This window comes from Salvelinus fontinalis, chromosome 5 (genome assembly GCF_029448725.1).
Source record: "Salvelinus fontinalis isolate EN_2023a chromosome 5, ASM2944872v1, whole genome shotgun sequence".
Taxonomy (NCBI): Eukaryota; Metazoa; Chordata; class Actinopteri; order Salmoniformes; family Salmonidae; genus Salvelinus; species Salvelinus fontinalis.
This window is the reverse complement of record NC_074669.1, coordinates 14,229,051-14,246,246: the sequence shown is the minus strand read 5'-3', so window position 1 is coordinate 14,246,246 and position 17,196 is coordinate 14,229,051. Positions and strand designations below refer to the sequence as shown.

Genomic DNA, 17,196 nt, shown 5'->3' with positions numbered 1-17,196 from the left:
ATAACGATATCATGGGTGGTGTGAAGCAGGAGCAAAATGATGGACCTCCACCAAGAGGCACGCAGTCCTCTGATGCAGTACAAGAAGAGGCAAGAGAAGGGGAAATGGCCCCATACTGACATGAATAACAGTACTGTCTCTAATCTGTGTATACACAGACTACCCACTGTATGGTTATCTCATTGTTTCCTACGTGTTGTTACCATTCTATGAACTGATCTAGCTTAAAGGCCCAATGCAACTGTTTTGTATCCTAATATCAAATACTTTCTGTGTAACAGTTTAAGTCCCTTACTGTAATAATTTTCCATTAAATTGGTCAAAAAGAAATAAATAGCTTTTCACCAAAATACTATTTCCCAAGCAAGAATTTAGCTAGGACTGTCTGGAGTGGGGAGGGATATGTAATGGTTAGTGCAATCCAGGCTCCTTGGGACATGCCAACCATAAACCTTAACCATTTTACATTTCAACTTCAATGGGGTGATGTCAGAGTTGGACATACCAAGGATCCCACTTAGACTTTTCCGATATGTAATCTAAAAACTAGCGGTTTGGAACTCTCTTACTTATTGGTCTGTATTAACTTATACCACTTGGCGATGTCACCAGGCAAGCCAAAACTCCACCCATGCAGAACCTGCTGATTAGAAGGTCCTGTGTAGATTGTGTTTTCAACCAGCAACTATCAGGAAATAACACTTATCAAATTTCTAAACAGTTTTACAGTGTTGGTTTCATCAGCTGTTGTACAATATGATACAAAACCCATGAGAAACAGAATTCTGACTGCACTGGCCCTTTAAATTGGAGAAACGCATAAACATTGTTATGATGATGATGTTATGCTATGTTTCCTGATTCTTGATACACACTTTCACATTGCTAGCATTTTATAATTTCATCCTTGATCGCATGTCTGTTCTCTTTCTGTACAGCCTGTGAAGAAGAGAGGTTGGCCCAAGGGTAAGAAGAGAAAGAAGGTGTTGCCCAATGGTCCCAAGGCACCAGTGACAGGATATGTGCGTTTCCTGAATGAACGGCGGGAGCAGATCCGTGCCAAGCACCCCGACCTGCCCTTTCCAGAAATCACCAAGAGGCTGGGCGCAGAGTGGAGCCGCTTAGCACCTCATGACAAGCAGGTACCTTCAGGCTTTATTGGTCGGATAGAGAAATGTAGTTGTAGGAACAATTATACACTTTTTTGCCCCAGCGTTGTATTTAGTGGCAGTGCATTCAGTAGCATTGTGCATAATTTTATGCATAGTTATATTTATCTGAATATTTATAGGCTAGCCAGATCTGTTTGATAAGCCCAGGTAGGCCTTCACAACTACTGGCTATCATGTTGAGGAGAAGCCTGGGAATACAAGCTACCAGTGTATTGAGATCTCTTCTGTGTGTGTCTGGAGTGGACTGAAGTTTGCTTGTGTGCTGACCTGACAGCGCTTCCTGGATGAGGCAGAGCGAGAGAAGCTGCAGTATGCCCGGGAGCTGAGAGAATACCAACAGAGTGAGGCCTATCAGATCACCAGTGCCAAGATCCAGGACAAGAAGGTCAAGAGAGGTCAGAGTTGTGACACATCTAACTTATTAGATGAGATATGTGACACGTCTTCCTTCTATTTTGTTAGTTTGACAGGGTGGTTAAAACTGTTCCTTTCAGTTTTTATGTATTTTGTTCATTTTTCTTCTTTGAGCATTTAAATAATGTTATCTTCTTTTTCAGAAGAGTCTCCATCTGTCATTATCAATGCTAACAGTTCTGGATCAGCTGGTCTGAAGGTACAGTTAGACTTGCATAATGTGTTGTGTTTCTGAATAGAGGTTATGAGTAGGCTGACTTCTGATTTTGTGCCATGTGTTAACGGGTTGATTTGTTTTGAATTATGTCCTCTAGGGTTCAGATCATCTGTCCAACAGATTTGATGTTCCAATATTTACAGAGGAGTTCCTGGACCAGAACAAGGGTATGAGACAGGCAGAGGAGCGTCTCTGGGACAAACACTGTTTCAGTGAAGAAAGTACTAGCTATTTCCTTACTAATGGTTGTTTCTTTGCTCCCAGCCCGGGAAGCGGAGCTGCGGCGTTTACGCAAAGCAAATGTGGAGTTTGAGGAGCAGAACGCAGTGTTGCAGAAGCACATTTCAGACATGTACAGCGCTAAAGAGAGACTGGAAGCTGAACTGGGGCAGGATGAGCTCCGGACACAGGCTCTGCACAGGCACCTGCTGGCCATCAAACACACCCTCGTCAGCAGCCTGTCCACTGTGGCCCTGCCAGGTCAGAACCATGTCACTGGGCCCTCTCATCCATCTCGGACCCTGATAGCACAGTTTCCCTGTATGATTTGGCTGCTTATACTTATGTTGAAGTTATCTTACCTTGAAAGTAGTTTGTAGACGTAAAAACATAACGTGTTTTGTTGATGAATAGGCCAAAATCAACATTGATGACTTGTCCTTAGCAAGACATTTTGAAACATACAGATTTGGTTCTAATGTTTTCAAAATATTTTAAACTACAATATTTTTGTATTTCTTCCATCAACCCCCAATCTTGTCCATATAGGAATTGAATCCTTAGTTTCACTACACTTTCTCTCCAGGCACAGGTGAGACCCCCTCTCTTGGTACCCTGGACTCTTACCTGAGTCGCCTGAGTGGTACTCTGGAGAGCAATCCTCATGAGCACCGTGCCTTGCTGGCTCAGCTTCACGATGTCCTTTCTCACCTTGACAGGTAACACACCTGTGAGAAGATCTAATACCTTGAGATGTACTGAGTTATGTCAGGGAACATACATGACTTACAGTCTTGTGCGTTACCATTCTTTATAACGTTGTGTCAAATTTAAACACTTGCTAGATCTGCATGCATACAGTACAACAACTTACCTTGTAGTTTATGGATGGTCACACTGTTCTAACAGTCTCCTCCCTCACCTTATCTTCAGTGAGAAACTATGAGACGACCTCCACACCCATTCCCACTTGATGTGGATCCCAGATGGTGCAACGACAGGTCTAATCAGTGCCCATCGCAGTGTAGTCAAGGGATAGGTGGGATTTCTATCTGATGTAACAGATAAAACACAACGTTGAGTCCATATACCATTACTCTGTGGAACATCTGCATGTGTGTACAGTCTGTTACAGTTTTGGTGGCGAATATATGCCTTGGAGGCTTGGTGTGAACAGTCATTATGTCAACTGCCTTAACTGGTTCCATCTGTAGTTAATTTGTTTTGTTAAATGGAATAAACAGTTGATATGCCTTTTTAATGGCATTTGGAGTGAATTAAGAGTTTTTCAAGTGAAGCCACTTGGAAATGAGGTTGCGGAAGTGTACTGGTGTCCACTGAGAGACAAAATGAACTGGAAAAGATTATAGCAATGTTTTCAGAATACTTTTTTGTATTGTAATTGATATTAGTTTTCTGGTGGGCAGTTTTGGATTAAGGGATTTTTTGTTGTTGTCATGGTTTATTTGCGTTAATTAAAATTGGATGTTTGTCTTCTTTGTAATTGTTTTATCAATTTGCAATAAAAGTAAATGTGTGTAATTTTCCGGATGTCATTAAGGATGAGTGTGACGCACGTAGGGCCTATAGTGATGCATGGAGGATGTTGTCTGAAATGGCCTGATGACTCAATAGCCGCAGATAGCACTTGCTGGCCACTTTACAATGGACAGAAGTATGGAAAAGATTATTTTGGACAGACTTGCCTGATCTTAGTTTCTAGATCCCCACCAGAGGGTGGTATAGCTCATTTAGAAACGTCAGTTAGCTTGATTGGGTTGTACACAGTTTCTTTAAATTTGAGTTAATTTCATAATTTTCCATTCATGGATTGACTTTTCAATCCACTCTCAGTATTGACAGGTTTAATTGGTTTAGATCTTCTTGATTCACTGTAGGCCTTTCCCAATGTGTTACTATAGTGTTTTTTACTATCACTTAATTAAAGCAGCAATCGGCAGTATAAACGATAACAAAGTGTTGTCCCTGTTTCGTTTAAAAGCTGGGGGCTTGAGAAATGTAACCACTCAAATTCATAGACCGAGCTATGGATGCAAGGACTGAACAGCCATGATATCAAAATTATAGTTGTAATGATGTTTTAAGGATATATAGAGTGTTTCTTTACAGACATTTGAGTAAAAACAAGCTTATATTTGGGGTTCTGATGAGGTGAGACAGTTGAACTAAACTCGTGAGGCATTTATAAATTATATTCTTCAATAATAAATAGGTACATATCATACATTTTTAAGTGAAAAAATGAACAGTGTATATAGCAACAGCTGATTGCCCCTTTTCAAGGACATGACAAATACATTCAATTGTTTTCCTCAAAGTATGCCCTGTAATATGTTTCTAAAAGCTTGGATTGGAACAAGGAGAGGCAGACTAATTCTAGGCGCAGAATATAATTCTGTCAGGGTAAAGATTGCATGTAAGTTATTCAATAGGTTACTTCTCTACTTTAATGTATTCCTTCTTTTTTACCCAAAGTACGCACTAGGGTAAGTCTACTTGCTTGTAGTCATCCTTGGTAGTGGACTTGAAGACTCTTTATAATCCTATTTTAGGTCCAGTTAACTGAGATTAGAAGATGTTCTGGTCTACATTTGAGATTTTCAGGGGTGCCACGTAACGTTGAGGTAGAGTGTTCCGACTCCCAAACAGCGTTGGTCCATCCCGTCCTCACTACCGTGACGTCACTCTTGGGAACTGTCCTTACAGTGGTGGTGCTGAACAAGATGGCTGTGAGTCGGGGAGTGGAGAGCTGAGGAGGAGGAAATATACCCCCCCTCCCTCCCCCCAAATTGATCCAGACTCAGTGAGTGAGAGGGAAAGGCCAGCTTTTTTTTATTGTCACATAGCAGTGACACGCAATAGCTTAGTTGTGAAGCGGAGCTGATTACGTCCACCTATTTATACAGGCTATAGAGACAGATATCTACTCCGGATTGAAGCCGGTGGACATCTGGGATCGATCATAGCCAGAGCTAAGAGATGTCATTGCTGTGTGTTGGAGGTAAGCGATAAAAACATACATATTTCAAGCTTGCGGTAGCCTACTGGCTGTCGAGAGAAATGCTCTTGTTTAGTCGGGTAACCAGCTGCTTCGCCGGCTGTTTTCTTCAATGAATCTCAATCTCATTCTGCTATAAAATGTATCAATTGTGGTTTTATAAATTAAGTTCTTTTTACTAAATGTGATTTAAGTTGGCTGTTAACTGAATAAACTGACAGTATGTTTGTATTTTGTAGCCAACATTTTATGGTTGTTTAATTGGTTTAATTCTTCTTTTGATTATAGGAGTGTCTTCTAGTGATAAAGAAGCGTAATAGGCTACCACTGTCATCATAAACACGTTGATTGTCAGAAGCCTATTCACCGCACCAAATTAGGATTTGAACAGAATTCGAAAACCTCATGTTAGGCCTGTGGTATGAAAATGTCTGATTTCTAGTAGATAGTCCTATTTACCATATCCCCTCACTAGACTTTTGATTAAGGTTATGTCTTAGTAGTACAGTAACATTAAAACGAGTTCTTCCCGCTGTGCAGTTTTTTGCATGCTATCTTGAACATGCACGCTTTCTATGATTACATAATAAAACTTTTATAGTTACAGTAACCTCAAAATGTGGCCATGGATGAGTTACTCATTTTAATGTTTAATAAAAACTCTTACATTAGTTTGTAAGATAGCCTTAACTTTAGGCTATTTACTGTATTACAAAAGTAATATCGAACTGTGTTAGGTTGACAACGCAACCAAATATCTGCATTTAAATGAGATGTATCTAATGCTTGGGTAGTTTAATCTGAACCACTGGCTTAATAATATTCTTTAACTTTAACTTTTGGTTTAGTTGGAGACGTGAATCCAACATAGAATTTGTTAACTTGTTGACAAGTTAATACACTATTTACTGTATTGCAAAAGTGATGTTTAATTGTGTTTGGTTGTCAACGCAACCAAATATCAACATTGGAAGGAGATGTATATTTTGTACCACTGACTTAGTCTGACATTAATTCCAGTTTTTCTGGACCAAACATATCTAAGTTAAAGAATAGGACTAAATCCTATCAAATCAAACTTTAAATGCACTTTAATAAAGTTTGATTTGATTTAGTCCTATTCTTTAACTTTGGTTGATTTTTGGTTGAAATGTTTTTTTTTAATTATTTTTATTTAACCTTTATTTAACCAGGTAGGCTAGTTGAGAACAAGTTCTCATTTGCAACTGCGACCTGGCCAAGATAAAGCATAGCAGTGTGAACAGACAACAACACAGAGTTACACATGGAGTAAACAATAAACAAGTCAATAACATGGTAGGAAAAAGAGAATCTATATACAATGTGTGCAAAAGGCATGAGGTAGGCAATAAATCGAATAATTACAATTTAGCAGATTAACACTGGAGTGATAAATCATCAGATGATCATGTGCAAGAAGAGATACTGGTGTGCAAAAGAGCAGAAAAGTAAATAAATAAAAGCAGTATGGGGGTGAGGTAGGTAAATTGGGTGGGTAGTTTACAGATGGACTATGTACAGCTGCAGCGATCGGTTAGCTGCTCGGATAGCAGATTTTTAAAGTTGTTGAGGGAGATAAAAGTCTCCAACTTCAGAGATTTTTGCAATTCGTTCCAGTCGCAGGCAGCAGAGAACTGGAAGGAAAGGCATCCAAATGAGGTTTTGGCTTTAGGGATGATCAGTGAGATACACCTGCTGGAGCGTGTGCTACAGGTGGGTGTAGCCATCGTGACCAGTGAACTGAGATAAGGCGGCACTTTACCTAGGATAGCCTTGTAGATGACCTGGAGCCAGTGGGTCTGACGACGAACATGTAGCGAGGGCCAGCCGACTAGGGCATACAGGTCGCGGTGGTGGGTCGTATAAGGTGCTTTAGTAACAAAATCGGATGGCACTGTGATAAACTGCATCCAGTTTGCTGAGTAGAGTATTGGAAGCTATTTTGTAGATGACATCGCCGAAGTCGAGGATCGGTAGGATAGTCAGTTTTACTAGGGTAAGTTTGGCGGCGTGAGTGAAGGAGGCTTTGTTCCGGAATAGAAAGCCGACTCTAGATTTGATTTTGGATTAGAGATGTTTGATATGAGTCTGGAAGGAGAGTTTGCAGTCTAGCCAGACACCTAGGTACTTATAGATGTCCACATATTCTAGGTCGGAACCGTCCAGGGTGGTGATGCTAGTCGGGCGTGCGGGTGCAGGCAGCGAACGGTTGAAAAGCATGCATTTGGTTTTACTAGCATTTAAGAGCAGTTGGAGGCCACGGAAGGAGTGTTGTATGGCATTGAAGCTCATTTGGAGGTTAGATAGCACAGTGTCCAGGGAAGGGCCGGAAGTATACAGAATGGTGTCGTCTGCGTAGAGGTGGATCAGGGAATCGCCCGCAGCAAGAGCAACATCATTGATGTATACAGAGAAAAGAGTCGGCCCGAGAATTGAACACTGTGGTACCCCCATAGAGACTGCCAGAGGACCGGACAACATGTCCTCCGATTTGACACACTGAACTCTGTCTGCAAAGTAGTTGGTGAACCAGGCAAGGCAGTCATTAGAAAAACCGAGGCTATTGAGTCTGCCGATAAGAATATGGTGATTGACAGAGTCGAAAGCCTTGGCCAGGTCGATGAAGACGGCTGCACAGTAATGTCTTTTATCGATGGCGGTTATGATATCGTTTAGTACCTTGAGCGTGGCTGAGGTGCACCCGTGACCGGCTCGGAAACCGGATTGCACAGCGGAGAAGGTACGGTGGGATTCGAGATGGTCAGTGATCTGTTTGTTGACTTGGCTTTCGAAGACCTTAGCTAGGCAGGGCAGGATGGATATAGGTCTGTAACAGTTTGGGTCCAGGGTGTCTCCCCCTTTGAAGAGGGGAATGACAGCGGCAGCTTTCCAATCCTTGGGGATCTCAGATGATACGAAGGAGAGGTTGAACAGGCTGGTAATAGGGGGTGCGACAATGGCGGCGGACAGTTTCAGAAATAGGGGGTCCAGATTGTCAAGCCCAGCTGATTTGTATGGGTCCAGGTTTTCCAGCTCTTTCAGAACATCTGCTATCTGGATATGGGTAAAGGAGAAGCTGGGGAGGCTTGGGCGAGTAGCAGCGGGGGGGGGCGGGGCTGCTGGCCAAGGTTGGAGTCGCCAGGTGGAAGGCATGGCCAGCCATTGAGAAATGTTTGTTGAAGTTTTCGATTATCACGGACTTATCAGTGGTGACCGTGTTATCTAGCCTCAGTGCAGTGGGCAGCTGGGAGGAGGTGCTCTTGTTTTCCATGGACTTTACAGTATCCCAGAACTTTTTGGAGTTAGAGCTACAGGATGCAAATTTCTGCTTGAAAAAGCTGGCCTTTGCTTTCCTGACTGACTGCGTGTATTGGTTCCTGACTTCCCTGAACAGTTGCATATCACGGGGGCTCTTCGATGCTATTGCAGTTCGCCACAGGATGTTTTTGTGCTGGTCGAGGGCAGTCAGGTCTGGAGTGAACCAAGGGCTATATCTGTTCTTGGTTCTGCATTTTTTGAACGGAGCATGCTTGTCTAATATGGTGAGGAAGTAACTTTTAAAGAATGACCAGGCATCCTCAACTGACGGGATGAGATCAATATCCTTCCAGGGTACCCGGGCCAGGTCGATTAGAAAGGCCTGCTCGCAGAAGTGTTTCAGGGAGCGTTTGACAGTGATGAGGGGTGGTCGTTTGACCGTGGACCCGTGGCGGATACAGGCAATGAGGCAGTGATCGCTGAGATCTTGATTGAAGACAGCAGAGGTGTATTAGGAGGGCAAGTTGGTCAGGATAATGTCTATTAGGGTGCCCATGTTTACGGATTTAGGGTTGTACCTGGTGGGTTCCTTGATGATTTGTGTGAGATTGAGGGCATCAAGCTTAGATTGTAGGACTGCCGGGGTGTTAAGCATATCCCAGTTTAGGTCACCTAACAGAACAAACTCTGAAGCTAGATGGGGAGCGATCAATTCACAGATGGTGTCCAGGGCACAGCTGGGAGCTGAGGGGGGTCGGTAGCAGGCGGCAACAGTGAGAGACTTATTTCTGGAGAGATTAATTTTTAAAATTAGAAGTTCGAACTGTTTTGGTATAGACTTGGAAAGTATGACAGAACTTTGCAGGCTATCTCTGCAGTAGATTGCAACTCCTCCCCCTTTGGCAGTTCTATCTTGACGGAAAGTGTTATAGTTGGGTATGAGTTTTTGGTGGCCTTCCTAAGCCAGGATTCAGACACGGCAAGGACATCAGGGTTGGCAGAGTGTGCTAAAGCGGTGAGTAAGGCAAACTTAGGGAGGAGGCTTCTGATGTTGACATGCATGAGGCCAAGGCTTTTTCGATCACAGAAGTCAAAAAATGAGGGTGACTGGGGACATGCAGGGCCTGGGTTTACCTCCACATCACCCGAGGAACAGAGGAGTAGTAGGATGAGGGTGCGGGTAAAGGCTATCAAAACTGGTCGCCTAGAGCGTTGGGGACAAGGAATAAAAGGAGCAGATTTATGGGCGTGGTAGAATAGATTCTGGGCATAATGTGCAGACCAGGGTATGGTGGGGCACGGGTACAGCGGAGGCAAGCCCAGGCACTGGGTGATGATAAGAGAGGTTGTATCTCTGGACATGCTGGTCTCAATGGGTGAGGTCACCGCATGTGTGGGGGGTGGGACAAAGGAGGTATCAGAGGTACGGAGAGTGGAACTACGGGGTCCATTGCAAACCAAAACAATGACAACTAGCCTGAACAACAGTATGCAAGGCATATTGATATTTGAGAGAGACATACAATAAGGCATAAAGTGATTGCAGGTCATGATTGGGAGAGCTAGCTAAAACAGCAGGTCAGATAACAGCAGCTAGTCAGCTAACACAGCAACAGAAGGTAAAAATGGCGACGACTGGGCAGAGAGGGTCGGATTAACTACACACAGATCCTGAGTTAAGGCACAGAGCCGACAGATAAAACACAAATAAACAGAATGGAGTACCGTGAATTAATGGACAGTCAAGCAGGCATCAGCTATGTAGCCAAGTGATCATAGTGTCCAGGGGGCAGCCGTAGATGGAGTAGTGAGGCCTCCACTAAGCTAGCCCGCGGCGTTTAAAGTTAGTAGCCCGGGGGGGGTGGTCTGCTCAGACGGAGGGGGTCTGCTCAGACGGAGGCCGGTTGAGGGCACAGCGGATGGGGTATTTGTCTGCAGACCAGACGTGGTCGTGTCGACAGAGAATCCAAGCCGGATGGCGGTGGCGAAGAGAGGTTGTGAGTTGTAGAATTGTGTTTGCTAACTGGTGCTAGCTTCGTGATTCAGACAGCTAGTCATGGGTAGCAAGCTAGCAGAAGATGGAGGTCTGTTTTTAGCCACGCCGTGCAATTCCGTCGGTAGATTAGTGGGGTTCCTTGTGGTAGAGGGGACCAATCCAATTGTCAAAATAGTTATAGTGGCCTAAGAAGATTGTTCGATAGACCTGTTCAGATAGCAGCCGATATGCTCAAGACAGCTAACGATTAGCGGGCCGCAGTTAGTATATGGACGTTCAGGTTACGTCTCGATGGAGGGGCCGGTTGAAATACTCCCTCGGGCAGATAACGTCGGTATCCCAGTCGTGAAGGCCCGGTGGGGCTCCGCATCGGCAGTAAAACGGGTCCGGATAGGTGATTGTAGCCCAGGAGTGGCTGATGGAACTCTTCAGCTGGCTAGCTCCGGGATAATTGGTGTTTGCTCCGGAATTGATGTTAGCCGATAGTCACTCGGATAGCAGCTAGTTAGCTGCAAGATCCAGGTGTAAATGTCCAGAGCTTGAGGTAAAAATCCGGGGATATGGAGAGAAAATAGGTCTGGTATGCTCTGGTCTGAGTCGCGTTGTACAAAACTGGCAATAGTTTTCCGAGCTAAAGGATAGCTGATGAGCGCTAGCTGTGGTTAGCTGAACTACTAACGTTAGCTTGTGAGCTGGCTAACTTCTGGTTAGCTTCTGTTGTAGATTTCGGATACGAGGTGAATAATACTTTTGAGGAAGAAAAAAAAAAACAGATCCGCACCACATTTGGTGAGGTGGGTTGCAGGAGAGTGTTTTGAAGTTGAGTTTTTAAGAAGAAAAGAATATATATATAAAAAGATATGCGAAGAAAAATATATAAAATATATATACACGGGACAAGACGAGGACAATGGACATCTGACTGCTACGCCATCTTGGATTCGAATTCGAAATAGAGATGTGAATCCAATATATTCATTATTAACTTGAAGATTAAATTTGACGTCAACCAAAGCTTGAAACCCTAGGCCTGTATATATACAATGTCTATTTTTTGTTGAACCCTGGTTTGAATTGAAACAGTAGCTGTTGATGACTTCGCAAATGCTAAAATATTTTAGGCCTAAATAGTATCATTGATGATATATGACTTAGAGAGAGAGTATGGTTACATTTCATTTGCTCTGCTAAACCTACCCTTTGGAATGACTTTGATAGCAATAGTGAATCTATATTTAGTAATGAGATCTCTCAATAATGATTCTCACGATAGCTCATTGGCAGTAGTCAATGACAAATATCAAAGCTAAATATGGCTGGGCTTGGTTAAAACCCTGGATGGGCAGCCTGGTCTCAGACTAGACGTAACATAGTAAATGTAATCTGGGACACTAAAATTAGTATGATAAGTTCCGTTTGGTATGGTTACATAAGACCGAAGGTTACTTAAGGCAATAACGAAAGGAGGGTGGTTGGTCGGGGTGGATGGGTAGGCGAATCTCATCAGAATGTCAGCTAATTAGCAACTTTTCAACTACCTACTACTTTTTAGCTACTTTGCAACTACTTATTATGTTAGCTAACCATTCCCCTAACCCTTACGTAACCATTTTAGCTAACCCTAAGCCTAACCTTAACCCTTTAACCTAACTCCTAACCCTAACAAGGGTTGTCTATGTTGAAAATTGCTTACCATCATGACATAACTCTGTTGTTGAATTTTGCCCTCAAAACAACAGTTGATGACTTTTTGCAAATCCATGTATTTTCCACAGATTCCACATCACAACACGTTGACAAATTTCATTGAAATCATGCCGATTCAACCAGTTTGTGCCCAGTGGACTGTTTCGCTTTTGGTCAGCTAATGATGATTGCATTCCTTATGACAGCCTTCCTCTTGAGAAATCATGAGTTTCCAAGGAAATCTGCTGAATGCAGCCTTTCACTGCCGTGATCACAGTAGATTGCCTCTAGCACTAGCCTACTATGTTGAATTAGTGTTGTTGGCCATATACCCCTTCTAGAATGATTTGATTGTTTGTGTGAGATACATTTCTCAGCGGATGATAAAAGTGTGTCCAAGAGATTTTACCCTGGGCAATGGGGTATTGGCATGAATCCCTAAGCAATTTACTCTCCCAGTTACTCTCCAAACAAAACACTCAAAAGCAAATGTTTTGTAAGTTTAAAACGGCAAAACCAACTGGGAAAAAACTGGTTGAATCAACGTTGTTTCCACCTAATTTCAACAAAACAATTCAGAATGCTGATGTTGAATCAACGTGGAATACTGATTGGATTTGCAAATAGTGATCAAGGTATGGGAATTTTGCCTTTTTTCCACCCAACTTTTAACTTAAATTCAATGTTATGGTGAAATACTTAGTTGATTTCACGTTAGTTGACAATTCAACCAAATTTCTATCAAAACTAGATGTTTAACTGACATCAGAGCACATTTGGAATAGTCTTGTAACACTGAGAGTCTGGAAGCAAGTTCAGGGAGTGAGTATTTTATTAAAATAAACGGAACATAATACAAAACAAAACACACTAACAGCACACAGACATGAAACAATGATGCCTGGGGAAGGAACCAAAGGGAGTGACATATATAGGGCAGGTAATCAAGGAGGTGATGGAGTGCAGATGAGTGTCATTATGTGCTGATGCGTGAAACAATGGTGACAGGTGTGCGCCATAACGAGCAGCCTGGTGACAAGTCTGTTTCTGGGTCAGGTTGTTTGAATATCAGCAGTTTTGTGAATCCTTTTGACCCTTTTTGCTCCCTCTGTAGCTTGTCGGTTTTAATTTGTTAGTAGCCTGCCTGTTATAGATTAGGGCAGTTCTATGTTATTGTCATATATCAAGGTACTATACGTAGAGGTAGAGCGACATGCCACCCTCAGCAACCCAAACCGCCCACTCCAAAGTGTTTGTGACAGGATATGTTCTTGGCACCGTTGTTGTATAAACAAGCTGATTGCACAGATGTCAGGATTGAGACAGATCCCCAGATGTACCCTCAATATCCTCAAGCTTTGTTGGCATAGCAACCCTCTTCCCTGGCATTTGGGCGCTTTCCCATTAGTATTGAGTGTACAGCTATGTTAGTGGTTATTTTTGGTTAACATCCAGTTGCCACGGTGAGCTTGAGAGACTTCACGGGGACTTTTCTAGGTCTTTAATACATGTAGATATGGCAGCAACAACAACCCAGGGGAGAGGAAGCGTCCCCACTGTTACCATTTTTTGTAAATGCATGAATATAACTCGGCCTATACAGGGCTTTAAGAAAGTAGTCACAGCCCTTGACTTTTTCCAAATTTTGTTGTCCTACAGCCTGAATTTAAAATGGATTACACTCAGATTTTTTTTCTCACTGGCCTACACACAATACCCCATAATGTCAGTGGAATTAGTATTATTTTATTTTAATGTTTTTTACAAATTAATTAAAGAAATAAAAGCTGAAATGTCTTGAGTCAATAAGTATTACATCCCTTTGTTATGGCAAGCCTAAATGTGCTTAACAAGTTACATAACTTCCATGGACTCTGTATGCAATAATAGCGTTGTAAATTATTTTTGAACGACTACCTCATCTATGCATGCACCCCACACATACAATTATCTGTAAGGGGCCTCAGTCGAGCAGTGAATTTCAAAAACAAATTCAACCACAAAGACCAGGGAGGTTTTCAAAGAAATGCACCTATTGATAAAAAAAAGTAGACATTGAATATCCCTTTGAGCATGGTGAAGTTATTCATTACACTTTGGATGGTGTATCAATAGACCCAGTCACGACAAAGGTACAGGCGTCCTTCCTAACTCAGTTGCCGGAGAGGAAGGAAACTGCTCAGGGATTTCACCATGAGCCCAGTTACAGAGTTAAATGGATATGATAGGAGAAAACTGAGGATGGATCAAAAACATTGTAGTAACTCCACAATACTAACCTAATTGACAGCGCGAAAGAAGGAAACCTGTACAGAATACAAATATTCCAAAACATGCATCCTGTTTACAACACCTTAGCCAAATACATTTAGTTTACATACACCTTTTTACATACACGTTTACATACACCTTAGCCAAATACATTTAAACTCAGTTTTCACAATTCCTGACATTTAATCCTCGTAACAATTCCCTGTCTTAGGTCAGTTATGATCACCACTTTATTTAAAAAATGTGAAATGTCAGAATAATAGTAGAGAGAATCATTTATTTCAGCTTTTATTTCTTTCATCACATTACCAGTGGGTCAGAAGTGTACATACACTAAATTAGTATTTAGTAGCATTGCCTTTAAATTGTTTAACTTGGGTCAAACATTTCAGCTAGACTTCCACAAGCTTCCCACAATAAGTTGGTTGAATTTTGGCCCATTCCTCCTGACAGAGCTGGTGTAACTGAGTCAGGTTTGTAGGCCTCCTTGCTCGCACATGCATTTTCAGTTCTGCCCTCAAATTATCTATGGGATTGAGGTCAGGGCTTTGTGATGGCCCTCCAATACCTTAACTTTGTTGTCCTTAAGCCATTTTGCCACAACTTTGGAAGTATGCTTGGGGTCATTGTCAATTTGGAAGACCCATTTGCGACCAAGCTTTAACTTCCTGACTGATGTCTTGAGATGTTGCTTCAATATATCCACACAATTTTCCTACCTCATGATGCCATCTATTTTGTGAAGTGCACCAGTCCCTCCTGCAGCAAAGGACCTCCACAACATGATGCTGCCACCCCCGTACTTCACGGTTGGGATGGTGTTCTTGAGCTTGCAAGCTTCCTCCTTTTTCCTCCAAACATAATGATGGTCATTATGGTCAAACAGCTCTATTTTTGTTTCATCAGACCAGAGGACATTTCATCAGACCAGAGGACAGACCAGAGGACATCTTTGTCCCCATGTGCAGTTGCAAACCGTAGTCTGGCTTTTTTATGGCAGTTTTGGAGCAGTGGCTTCTTACTTGCTGAGCGGCCTTTCAGGTTATGTCGACATAGGACTTGTTTTACTGTGGATATAGATACTTTTGTACCCGTTTCCTCCAGCATCTTCACAAGGTCCTTGCTGTTGTTCTGGGATTGATTTGCACTTTTCGCAACAAAGTACGTTCATCTTTAAGAGACAGAACACGTCTTCTTCCTGAGCGGTATGAATTCTGCATGGTCCCATGGTGTTTATACTTGCGTACTATTGTTTGTACAGATGAACATGGTACCTTCAGGTGATTGGAAATTGCTCCCAAGGATGAACCAGACTTGAGGTCTACAATTTTTTTCTGAGGTCTTGGCTGCAGTTTGGGATCCCGGCCCTTCTTTCTGCTAATGGGGTCAATCAGTTTCTGGAGGGACTAGTGGACTCGAGGGGCTGCAGGAAATGTCATTGATGAACAATTGGCACAACAGATAAGGGTCAAGCTAATCCCTGTTAATCCTCCCTTTAGGATTAATGCGCTGAATGGACAACCTCTCGGAACTGATCTTGTGACACGCATGACCGACAGTATCACCCTTCAGATTGGCCTCCTTCACTCTGAGGTCATTCAGTTAATGATGTTGTCTTCACCTAAAGAACTCCTCATCCTCGTTCACCCCTGGCTAAGCCTTCACAACCCTGCCATCTCCTGGCGGCAAGGGGAACTGCTGTCATGGTCTCCATCTATTTTAAGAACTGCTTCAGTCTACCCTGTCGAGCCACCTCTATAGAAGGATCGGAGTCTGCCATTCCAACCCACATCCCACCTGTATATGCCCAGTTCCTGGGTGTCTTCAGCAAGAAAAAGGTGTTCATTCTGCCCCCTCATCGCCCGGAGGACTGCGCAACCGACCTCCTTCCTGGGGCATCGCCCCCTAAGGGGCGGATCTACGCCTTGTCCATCCCATAGAATGAGGCTATGGACACCTATGTAGAAGAGGCTCTCAACGTGGGATTCATCCGTCCATCCACGTCTCCGGCTGCATCCATTTTCGTTTTTGTAAAAAAAAAGGATGCTATTCTCCGTCTCTGCATAGATTACCGACCCCTCAATGACCTTACCATCAAGATTCGCTTCCCTCTTCCTCTGATTCCGGCCGCAGTAGTACAAGTTGGGCAGGCTACCATCTACCTACATAGTGCTTACAACTTGGTCCGTATCCGAAGTGGGGTTCATCACCGCTAGGGGTTACTATGAATACCTGGTTATGCCCTATGGTCTCACCAATGCTCCCGCAGTCTTCCAGTCCTTCATTAATTACGTTTTCCAGGACATGATCAACCAGTTCCTCATCGTGTACATTGGTGATAACTTGATCTACTCTCACTCCCTTATAGAACATGTACAGCACGTGCTGACACCAGGAAGGGTCAACATTGACGAAGGCAAAGTCACAGCCGTGCTTAACTGGACCAAACCTGCCACCGTAAAGGAACTACAACATTTCCTAGGATTCTCCAACTACTACCGCCGGTTCATCCGAAACTGCAGCAGCACAACCGCTCCTCTCTCAGCTCTCACCAGTCAAAAAACCCATACACTCCAATGGACCGACATCGCCCTTACTGCATTTGAGACCTTCAAATGCCTCTTCACCTCTGCACCCATCCTTAGGCAGCCAGAGCCTACCCTTCCTTTTGTTCTGGAGGTGGATGCATCCGAGGTCGGCTATCGAAGAGTGGTGCCGCTGATTAGAGGGAGCTCATCACCCATTTCTTGTTCTTACCGACCACCGCAATTTGGAGTACTTAAGAAGTGCTAAGAGGCTCAACCCCAGACAGGCTCGCTGGGCACTCTTCTTCACCCGATTCAACTTCATAGTCACCTACCTGCCCCGCAAGAAAAATGTGAAGGCTCATTCCTTATCCCGTCTATTTGACGCCTCTTCCTCT

General features: G+C 43.2%; 2 protein-coding genes across 5 annotated transcripts in view; both read left to right on the top strand.

Annotated features, from left to right (window-relative positions):
• Nucleotides 1-4: 4 nt before the first annotated feature.
• LOC129855172 (SWI/SNF-related matrix-associated actin-dependent regulator of chromatin subfamily E member 1-related-like) lies at nt 5-3,564 on the top strand. Of its 4 annotated transcripts, none has more exons than XM_055922568.1 (8): nt 5-89; nt 939-1,142; nt 1,447-1,567; nt 1,733-1,785; nt 1,901-1,970; nt 2,068-2,283; nt 2,609-2,741; nt 2,956-3,564. In XM_055922568.1, the coding sequence occupies exons 1-8, from the start codon at nt 12-14 to the stop codon at nt 2,966-2,968; spliced, it is 888 nt and encodes a 295-aa protein (XP_055778543.1). In that variant the 5' UTR covers nt 5-11; the 3' UTR covers nt 2,969-3,564. The 4 variants fall into 4 exon arrangements, with proteins under 4 accessions (XP_055778543.1, XP_055778542.1, XP_055778541.1 ...); XM_055922567.1 differs by having other exon boundaries at nt 1,730-1,785; XM_055922566.1 differs by having other exon boundaries at nt 37-168.
• A 94-nt stretch (nt 3,565-3,658) lies between these two features.
• LOC129854844 (protein unc-13 homolog A-like) overlaps nt 3,659-17,196 on the top strand; it is a 104,344-nt gene continuing 90,806 nt past the window's right edge. Inside the window, exon 1 of the mRNA XM_055921977.1 lies at nt 3,659-5,044. Within this exon, the coding sequence (XP_055777952.1) occupies nt 5,023-5,044 (22 nt within the window). The 5' untranslated portion in view covers nt 3,659-5,022. The remainder of the gene's footprint in view (nt 5,045-17,196) is intronic.

Coding starts and splice junctions, on each gene's coding strand:
- LOC129855172 (XM_055922565.1), top strand. CDS start 37: ATGATGGACCTCCACCAAGAGGCACGCAGTCCTCTGATGCAGTACAAG. Junction 1,971..2,067: donor GTTCCTGGACCAGAACAAGG/GTATGAGACAGG, acceptor CTTTGCTCCCAG/CCCGGGAAGCGGAGCTGCGG. Junction 2,284..2,608: donor GTCCACTGTGGCCCTGCCAG/GTCAGAACCATG, acceptor CTTTCTCTCCAG/GCACAGGTGAGACCCCCTCT.